Source organism: Lipotes vexillifer, unplaced genomic scaffold (assembly GCF_000442215.2).
Source record: "Lipotes vexillifer unplaced genomic scaffold, Lipotes_vexillifer_v1.1 scaffold131, whole genome shotgun sequence".
In the NCBI taxonomy this organism is placed as follows: Eukaryota; Metazoa; Chordata; class Mammalia; order Artiodactyla; family Lipotidae; genus Lipotes; species Lipotes vexillifer.
Window position 1 is genome coordinate 2827052 of NW_006782866.1, and position 10164 is coordinate 2837215.

The 10164-nt window shown below is 51.3% G+C and overlaps 1 protein-coding gene across 2 annotated transcripts in view; it reads right to left on the reverse strand.

Moving 5' to 3' along the window:
• Positions 1 to 2006: 2006 nt before the first annotated feature.
• The window catches only part of DNMT3A (DNA methyltransferase 3 alpha), a 16285-nt gene continuing 8127 nt past the window's right edge, over positions 2007 to 10164 (reverse strand). The window contains exons 12-18 of one of the 2 annotated variants that reach the window (XM_007455513.1): positions 8355 to 8500; positions 7448 to 7538; positions 7110 to 7258; positions 6012 to 6097; positions 4168 to 4237; positions 3322 to 3440; positions 2007 to 2549 (exon numbers count right to left, since the gene is read on the reverse strand). In XM_007455513.1, coding sequence (XP_007455575.1) covers positions 2408 to 2549; positions 3322 to 3440; positions 4168 to 4237; positions 6012 to 6097; positions 7110 to 7258; positions 7448 to 7538; positions 8355 to 8500 — 803 coding nt within the window. In that variant the 3' untranslated portion in view covers positions 2007 to 2407. The remainder of the gene's footprint in view (positions 2550 to 3321; positions 3441 to 4167; positions 4238 to 6011; positions 6098 to 7109; positions 7259 to 7447; positions 7539 to 8354; positions 8501 to 10164) is intronic. The other variant, XM_007455512.1, reaches the window with a different exon arrangement.

Here is a 10164-nt window from a genome sequence, read left to right on the forward strand (position 1 = left end):
GGGTGGTGTGTGTGTGTGTTTGTGTGTGTGTGTGTGTGTGTGTGTGTGTGTCTGTGTGCACGCGCATTCGTTACGCATCGGTATAGAAACATGTTCCTGTGTGTGCGTGTGGGATCGACTGATTGGTGTGGGGCCTGTCTGCAGTGGGGCCCGAGACTCAGCATTCTGAGCCTCCTTCCCCCGCTCCCCACTACAAAATATTTCTTATACATGACCCTATCTATGTATTTATATAGTGCCTATCACCGTAGGCCCTATCTTTCTAGGGATGCGAACGTGGGACCATGTGCTTGACAGCACACCTCCCAGCCCTGCCAGTCCCAGGAGGTGCCATTCCCCCCTCCCATTATAAAATATATATCTCTATATGCCACATTATCTACACCCCATCTACCCAGGCAGGCATCTGCCCATTGGGCCCTCACCCTGGAGCCACACATGCCGTCCCTGCCTACAGCCAACACCAGGCTGCCTGCCTCGCCGGGAAGCGGAACCAAGTGTCGTGCACTTGGGGCTCCAGGTGCTGCTGACTCGAGGTAAGAGCACAGCTATCATCAGACCAAGTACTAGAAAAGAAATACACACCACTCCAATCACACACGCGAGGAGAGAGATGCCTGGTCCTCCCTCCAGCCCTGACACACGTGACTCGGGAGGAGGGAAGCAGAAGAGGGACGCGCCCGGAAGGCCGGCCTCGGGGACCCCCTGGCCGACGCCCAGCTGTCGCAGTGCCCGGTGGCCCACCTGGCCCGAGGGGTGGGGAGCCAGGGCACCAGGGCCACCACTGACTTAGAAGCACCCTGCTCCCCGCACCTTGGTTTGAAACCTAAAGGGAGGGGGGGTTGGGTTTTTGTTTTCTTAAAGAAAATCTGAAAACAAACATAATTATAACCAGAACCATAAGAATAATTATAACAAAAGGTGTCATCAGCCTCCCAGTATAAAACTGCAGCCTTTGGAGATGACCAAAAACATCACATTCCAGGGGCCGGAAGCCGCCTTGTGCACAGAGGGTGGATGGTGGGGGCCTCATAAAAGAACACACAAAAAGCGACTTAGACAGGAAAGCACCAGTACGTTTTGTATGTTTTTTTATTTGCTCCAGGTGGGGTCTGAACTGTCACTTGCCCGCACTCTGGATTTTTTCTGACCCCACCGCAAGGAGCCCTCGAATCGGCTAATGTGAGAAATTGGGAATGAAGACCCCTCATCCGGCCATCTTGCCGAGGGAGTCTCCTTTTCGAAAAAAATCAAAAGGTTATCTCATGAGCCTGGATGGATCCCACTCTCAGCTTTCCACGGTCCCGACCACTGAATTTCACCCCCTTTTTGGCAGGGAGAAACGGGAGGACGCTGTTCCCAAATTCTCCTCCTTCACCTTGTTAAACACCAAGGGGAAATTAAAAACCCCACCACGGTAACGGTTCACCTCCAAGCTGTCTCCCTTTCTCCATCCTTGGTTAAAACCCTTTGCACATAAGGCAACGTGGAAGCTGATGTTTTTACTCATCTCGCTGTTGTAAAGCACCATTATGAAGTCGGGTTGTACAGTAGTTAACAGTACCTTTTATATATATATCTCATATCTATCATATATATATAAACTGTAAACAAGAGGTAACAGCGGCTTCTAGAAACTGATTTTCTTCAAGGTTTCCTGTGTGGTAGGCACCTGAATACTGTATAAAAGGGTCTTGTGTGGTGTTCTCGTCTCTCTGCTGCTAGTTGGGTTGTGTTTTGCATGACCAGGAATGGTGCTGGCAAGACAGCTCAGTGGCTGGGAGGGAACTCTGCCGCCTGAGTGTCTATTTTCTGTCCTCTGCTTGTGCTCCTATCTGATCAGGCTAGAGACAACAACAACAAAAAAGATACATAGTAAAAAAAAAAACAAAAACAAAAACAAAAAAACAAAAAAAAACCCCAATATATAGATTTCTATAGAATTTCCTTCTTTCCTTCACTCCCATCTTTCCTCTGCAAGGTATGTTACTATATTTTGTTACTGATTTTTTTTTTTTGCTGCAATAAACCCTCTTGTTTCAGTCACAGCAAGAAACAAAAACCCAAACAAACAGAAAACCCCTCTGAAAAGAGTAGAAAACAAAAGGTTTGACCGAAAAAAAGGGGGTGGGAGGGTGGGAAGGGAGCTTGGTTTTGTTTTTAAATAGGACTGAAGATTAACATTGAAAAATCAGGAGATGATGTCCAACCCTTTTTACAAGGCAAAGCCTTCCGGTATTTCTGCCTCTGTGGGGTTTTTTTTTTTTTGTTTGTTTTAAATTCCTTTTCCTCTTCTGGGTGCTGATACTTCTCTCCATCCTCATGTTCTTGGTATTTTGTTGTGTTTTGTGTTTTTTGTTTGTTTGTTTAAACCTTGTTTCACTACCTCGGTTTGCCCTCACGTCCCTTACACACAAGCAAAATATTCCTTCAGCGGAGCGAAGAGGTGGCGGATGACGGGCACGCTCCACGACCGGCCCAGCAGTCTCTGCCTCGCTAAGCGGCTCATGTTGGAGACGTCGGTATAGTGGACAGGGAAGCCAAACACCCTGGGGAGAAAAGGCAGAGAGGGCAGGAGTCAGCGCCAGCCTGGGCAATTCTGTGTCCTTAATAACCTGCTCGAGACTCAGGCGCCTGGCTACTCTCTGTGGGTCTGAAGGTATGTTAAGATGATCACTGCCTAGAGATTTCCCACACGGTAGAAACAGAGTTAGTGTTTGTGAGAAACACCTCCAGGACACGCTCCACCTGAAATTCAGACCCACAGTGGGTATCTCAACTCCGTATGTAATAAAAATACATCCCTGGTATCTTCCACCGCAGAGAATGGAAGAGTCTGCAAGGGGGCCAAACTCTTGCCTGATGTCAGGAGCTCCTGCTTTGCTCTGGTTGTTTGTGTAAATGGTCTTTTTGTCTGGCTAAATGGCAGTTACCCCGAGAATGAGGAATCTAGCCCAAGTCCAATCTGTACCAAAGCAGGGTGTTTAAGGTGCTTTAAGGCCCACCTGGTCCCACACTGTCCTGGTCTGCAAAGCACATGACATCAGCAAGTGTGAAGCAGGGAAGCCCCTGCAGCTGCAGTGCTTCCTTGGAGCTCAGAAGGACCGCTGGGAGCCAAGGCATCGGGGGTTGACTCCTAAACGGCCCCCTTACTTTAAACCAGCCTTACAACGCACAGGAGTCCTCCCCCGGGAATCTGCCGTGTTGGGAAATGCTTGGGAAAACCCACTGCTCACGGGGTATCTGCAGGGGATCCGAGCCTGGTGCAGAGGCGGAGATCCCTCCCACCCTGTCCTGCCCCACACCAGCATGAGCGGGTACCTTTCCATTTCAGTGCACCATAAGATGTCCTCTTTCTCATTCATGAAGACGGGGAAATGCTGGTCTTTGCCCTGCTTTATGGAGTTCGACCTAGTAGTAATGGTCCTCACTTTGCTGAACTAGAAGACGAGGAGAGGAAAAGAGAAATGAGTACTCATCTGCTCCTGCCAGGCACCTGCCAAGGACTGGTGCGTCCAAAGGTGACAAGGCCTGGTCCATCCAGGGGCCAGGGTCAGGCTCCAATCGTGAGCCTCCACAGACCCCACTGCCCTGCTTTTCTTCCTACACTGAGGTCACCCGGCCATCCTCAGTCCAATCCCACTGGCCAAGGGCTTGACAGACAGCAGCTTGAGCCACTGTCCTTCGTAAGTCTCCTAAGAATTGTTTTTTCCCAGGGATAGTGGCTTACAGGCAAAAGGATGCCAAATTACTCAGGGGCGCAAAGATACCGCTGGGGTGCCAGCAGTCCCAGGAGGTTTCTCCAGAGAGAAAGGGAGCTTCCACATCACAGGAGAAGCTCTGCTCTGAAGGCTTGTGCAATAGGTCCTGGCTCAATCATTCAAAAGCCGTAGCAGATGCAGGGACCTCGGCAAAGACGTCTTAGTGTCTGCCTCCCACAGGACCAGTGGGCGAGCTCAGCACGGAAGGGCTGCAGGCAGCAAGGATCCCTGACCTCTCCCCCAGCCCTCCAGGCTTTCCCCCCACCGACCCTCCCGCTCTGGCCAACTGCATGCACAACCCCCTCAGTCGCATCCTCTGCAGGCGGGACACACAGCCCTGGTGCTGTTCCAGCCCATCCTGCCCTTCTCCTTACCCCCAGCAGAGGGCTTTGATGCTGGGGCTAACCTTGGCTATTCTGCCGTGCTCCAGACACTCCTGCAGCTCCAGCTTATCATTCACAGTGGATGCCAACGGCCTAGAAGGCAGAAGAGAGAGAGTAACAACAGAAACCAGGACAATGGCAGGGATGCACCCAGGGCCCTGACCCAGCAGCCATCTGACTCACATGGGGAAATTAAAGAGGACCCCGTCACCCACGTGCGTTGTAACCCCCTTCAAACTCCCCAAAACACATGCAACATACACTGCAGCCACTCACAGACACAAGTCCCCCAAGCATTAATCCTTAAAGGTAAATTCAAAAGGGGTCTCAAACTACAGATAAACAGACAACGCCTGCCCAGACGGGGAAAAGCCCAATTATTTTTAAACCTGTTACTTAAAAATAGACAGAGTCTTAAAAGTACCCATCACAAAGCAAGCTTTGGCGCGACAGAATGCTCTGTATTTTGACTACGGTGATGGTTACGTGGGTCTGTACACCGGATGAAATTCATCAAACTGTACACCTTAAACGTACAGTTAGTTAACTAGACAAATTCCGCACAGTCCCCAGAAGACTAAACTTTTGTGACACGGAACGTGTCACTTCTCAGAAGGCAGACCAGATCACTAAATATCACCTTCGCTGCTGGCCTTTTCTGACATTTAGGATTATTTAATAAAGGTTTCACAGAGCGGTCCACCATCTCTGCATGGGAATCACCCCAGGACCCACGGTCAAATCGCGCCTCCAGACTCCTCCCTGTTTATGCACATATACACTCTACTTGGTCCCTCGTGGTACCTCTGCTCCTCCTGGAAGCTCAGAGTTCTAGAATTTTAGAGTTGGAAGAAGCATGTAAGAACAATCCCCCCAAGGGCTGTCAGGGTACACTGAGTTACTGGCTCCATAATAATAATGGACTACATAAGCCAGTCCCTTTTTCCAGTACGCACAGACATCCATCCCGGGAACATTAGGGAGACACTGAGACAGTTTTCAGGTCAGCTGCCCACTGACCCAGCCAACAAGCCCTCGCAATAGACGGCAGCTTTGCCAAACAGGTATGAGACTGGGGAAGTTCCTAAAACTTCATGCTATTGGCAGAGAGGCAGATTAGATGACTGAGGCCAGGTTAAATGATGTTCCCAATTTATAGGTATACCAAGGAGGCTTAAAATCCACACTCAAAACATGCTGCAAAATATTTCTTTCCGTAATAGATAATCTAGATTGGGTGGATCTCCCTCTGCTTTTGAACGACTAACTCTCAACCAGAATTCCTTTCTCCACATAGGCCTTTTTATAGTACGATTATTACACTGAAGAAATGAAATTTTCTTCATTCCTGGACGTTAAAATCTCTGTGTAACCTAAACGAAGAGCATCCTTGCAAAACAGGACTTGAAGCCAACAAAGTGTGTGGAGCAGGGCCCTCTAAGCTGCAAGGTGCCTGCTGCTTCCAGATTCTCTCTCCTGGAGCCCGATGTGGCCCAGCTGTGGGCACCACTCTCTTTCCCATCCCCAAACACATCCTCCACAGCTTTACCTCAGGAGACTAGGGACCAGCTGACTCTAGACACATCACCAACGTAGGAGAACCAACCATATAACTCAGCAGCACGATGAGTCCTCTTCTGTGTCAAGAGTGTGCTTTTTAAAGGTCCCATTTGGGACCACTAGTCCTTGGTTTCTCAGGCAAGTATTTTCTACACCTGACTCCCCTTCTTCCTCAAGGAAAAGGAAACAAAGAAGAACACGGCAGAGCAGCAAGCTGGTCAGCAGGGGAGGCTGGCCCCCTCCTCGGGCCGTCATCCTGCCTGCAGACACCCACCCGCGGCCACCTGGGCACAGAGCTCTCACCAACCTGTTCATACCAGGAAGGTTCCCCCAGAAGTAGCGGGCCCTGTGTGCAGCTGACACTTCTTTGGCATCAATCATCACAGGGTTGGACTATAAAACAGGACAGAGGTTAAAGATGAGTGAGAGAGAAATGTAAGAGTGCTAGGAAATTTGCTAGTTTAGAGCCTCAAAGGCTCTTACTTCTCTCTCGAGAGGCCACACTGGGAGAGCCTGAAGGCCCCAGGAAAAGCTGGAATTAAACCCAGCTACGTTCCACATGCTCCCACTGGAACAGTCTAGACCCGCACAGTCCACACTGTGATGATGGAAATGTTCTATCTGCACTGTTCCATGTAGTGGCCACTGGCCCACCAGCTGCAGATGGCGGAGTACTTGAGAGGGGGCTGGTGTGACTGAGGAATTTTAATGTCAATTTAAATACCACACATGGCAGATGCCCACCACACTGGACCACACAGCTCCAGCTCACCCGGAGGCTTTGAGAAAGAAAGTTCCAACGAGTGTGGATGTGTTCGCTGTAGTACGTCCACATTATGAACCAACACACCAGCTCCCGAGACTCGGGAGCACAGGCTCGGGCTCCCAGGCTGCCCCACCCAAGAAGGACTCTGGCTGCAGAAACCCTCTGTGCACAGCCCAAACCAGGCTCAGCCAAGTTGGGACCCACATAGTGGGAAACAGAAACTGCGATAAGCTGTGTTTTCTTCCCAGGTGCCATAAAGCATCCGTCACGGTGCCAGGGAGCGAGGACAAGCCATTCTGGTTGGGAAAATTGTTTCTGGTATCTCAAAGGTTCCCCCAGGGAAACACCACACAGACCCCCAAGCCCAGGAGTCTGACACTCCACCCTGTTTACAACAGTCAGGTCCTCCAAGTGCTGAGGCCCACACCCACATACCACCTCTTACAGTGAGACCACGGGTTCTGTCCAAGGTGTGCTTCCTCCCTGTCTACTTGGGAAGCCCAGAGCTCCCCAAACGGGCCCCTTGCAAAGCGCAAGTCACCAGTCCCCAGCTCCACAATGCGGATGAGACAGGGGTAAAGTAGCAGTCCAAGGCAGAAGCCATTAGTGAGCTGACCAAACCAAGGGTGCTGGCTATACCTCGAGAAATCGCGAGATGTCCCTCTTGTCACTAACGCCCATGGCCACCACATTCTCAAAGAGCCAGAAGAAGGGGCGATCGTCTCCCTCCTTGGGCCGCGCATCATGCAGGAGGCGGTAGAACTCAAAGAAGAGCCGGCCAGTGCCCTCTGAGAGGTCGGAAGAGAAAGACATCAGCTGGGGCTGTCTGCAGGAGACAGTGATGTGGCCCGGGCACGGGGAGGGCAGGGGAGGACAGGGTCGGTGGGAGTAGCCGTCCCAGGGCAGAAATATCCGAGTAGGAAACTGACGTGCGAAAGCACCAGCTCAGAAGGCGGAGGGGTGAGTGCAGCACCTACCGTAGAGTCCCTTGCGGGCAGGGTTGACGATGGAGAGATCATTGCAGGGACTGCCCCCAATCACCAGATCGAACGGGCCCCACTCCTGGATCTGGGAGGATAAAGGTAATGTGATGGGCCTGATGTCCGGGGACAGAGGCAGAAAGGGAGAGAGAAATGATCTGTGAATTTGGCAAAAAAGTACTTTGGCATGGGAGAGAAGAGACCCGGCTGCTTTGAACGCTCTCTACATACACACATACATTCATACACGCACACACGCGCGCGCACACGCAGTGCAGCCACGGGCAAGTCACTGAGGCTCTCTGGGCTGTTTCCTAAATAATAAAGGGAAAGGACTGAACTGGACCATCTCTGAGGCCAGTGGGGAAACCAGTGTGCCCCCAGCAGGAAAAGCAGCCACTCAGGGTGGACAGTGGTCCAGGCTGGGCAGCTGAATGAAAGGTACTCTGTGCTCTGCGCACCTTGGGCAGGTGTCTGGACCATCTGAACCCCTCCATATGCCCTTCAGGATGCCTGAGGGCCTGTAGTTCGAGGTCGACATGGATAACTGGAAAAGCAAGGGGCCACTCAGGCAGGATCCCGCCAGATCCCCCCCTCCCCAAAAGGGAGGCTGGCGAACCTTTCGCCAGCAGTACTGGGAGGATGGGAACCTCACTGCAACCCACAGCGCTCCACTCAGGAGGGCCCGGAAACCAGCCAGGCCCAAGAAGCCTGGCCCCCAATTCCCACTGGAATCTGCCCCGATCCTCTAGAGACAAGGAGGGAAACGGAAGAGAAGGAGGGAGAGAGTTCAGCGGGGGAGGGGGGAGGAAGGGGAAGAGCAGACGGACGAGAGGAGCTGGCGCTGTCCCCGGAGCTAAGTGACGTAGAGAAGGTGGGCAGGGCCGTGGCGGCACTGACATACATGCTTCTGCGTGACGCTGCGGACGTCCCCGACGTACATGATCTTCCCCTGGTGCCGCACCATGCCCACCGTGATGGAGTCCTCGCACACCTCGGAAGCGATGTAGCGATCCACCTGAATGCCCAAGTCCTTCAGCACCAGAAGCCCTGTGCCAGCCAGCAAAACGCACCGTCACTGGGTCACCTCCCTGGCACCCCAGTCTTTGCAGGGGGGTCCCTCGGGCCAGCCGGACACGTGGGTCAAAGGCAGGCCCAAGCCCTACCCTGCCCTGAAAGCCGCAGGAGACTTCCGGATCAAACTGGAGTATCAATAACAAGGACATCAGACAGGCTGTTACGTCGAGGCTCTTTCACGCCTAAGTTGATCTACTCAGAAAATAGTCAAGACAGGACAGCAGGGGGTTTCGGGAACCAGGGACAACAACAGGGGACTTTTGGGTGGGCTTTGCTGTTTCTGTATCTTGCATACACTGGTCCTTCCTCAGCCCTTCTATCACCTCCTGCTGCAAAATTCAACCATCCGTCAAGACTCAAGGTAAATGCCACCTACTCTAGAAAGGTTTCACTGATGCCCACCCCACCCTACAGCCCCCGGGATGGCCTCCCCCTCCTCTGTAAGGCCCAGCACCTTCTGAGGTGGCACATCCTCCACCTCAGAGCAGCTCGCACGCCTGAGCCAGCCCTTCTCTTGGGTTGCAAATGTCTTCAAGACAGAGTGGGCGGTCTCAGTCAGTGTGTTTCCTCCTGAACTGACTACTCACACTTCCTGACCACGGCCCTTCCACAAAGGCTTGCTGAATTGAGGCAAGGAAACAGAACAGACCCTGTGTCAGGAGACACGGCACCATTCCCACTGCTCCCAAAAGACCTCCCCACGGCCTCTTGGAGTGTGACGTGGCTTAAGAAGGCTTCAAGGTCCTAGCCTGGGAAACCAAAGCTGTACATTAACTCCTTTAGGTTCACATGACACCAGCACTGAGCTGGGAACAGAAGACAGACATCTGGCCCAGGTGCCTTCCCCACCCTCTGGCCAAGGTCTCCGCCCCAGCCTGCCCATCTGTCTCCCTTTGGTCCCATGAAGACAAGTTCTAAGGAGGACTATTTGTTTCCTAAGGACTGAAAAGCCTCAGCCTTGGGGCAGGGCTGAGGGGTGTATATGAGTATTCACGTCAAGAACCACATGAAATTAAAAACAGTGGCTACACGGTGACCCGGTATTCCCTAAAAGTTAACGGTTTAAGTATATAAAGATGCATGTATGAGGATGCTTGTCACAGAACTGCTCATAGCGGTGGGGAAAAAAGTAAACAACCCAATAGGGGGTTCATTAAGTAAATTATGGTAGTTCCCCTCCATAGAATCCTATGTAGCATTTATAAATAATGTAGTTCTATATCGGCTGACAGGAAAAACCAGTCACGATATCATAAATGAAAAGGCACGTTACGACACATTTTACTATTTACTATGCATTTCACTATCCTTTTGTTTTATCTATCTATCTACATATGATTAAATAAACACACACACGCACAGAAAAAAAATTCTGAAATCTAAAAATGTAAAAGGACATATACCAAAACGCTAGTCATAGGATTATGGGTGATTTAAATATTCTTTAGACTCTCTTGTTTACAGTTTGTTTTTTCACTGCGACTTATAATCAAAGCACAACAGGACTGCCTATGATTTTGCTTTGGTTGCCAAATCTTTCCTTTGAGGTTCTGTGAAAATCTTCAATAGTCTCTGACCAGCTATCGCTCTACCCTCTGCTGGAGTGCCTCCCTCCCACTGCCCCCGTTCCCGCCCCC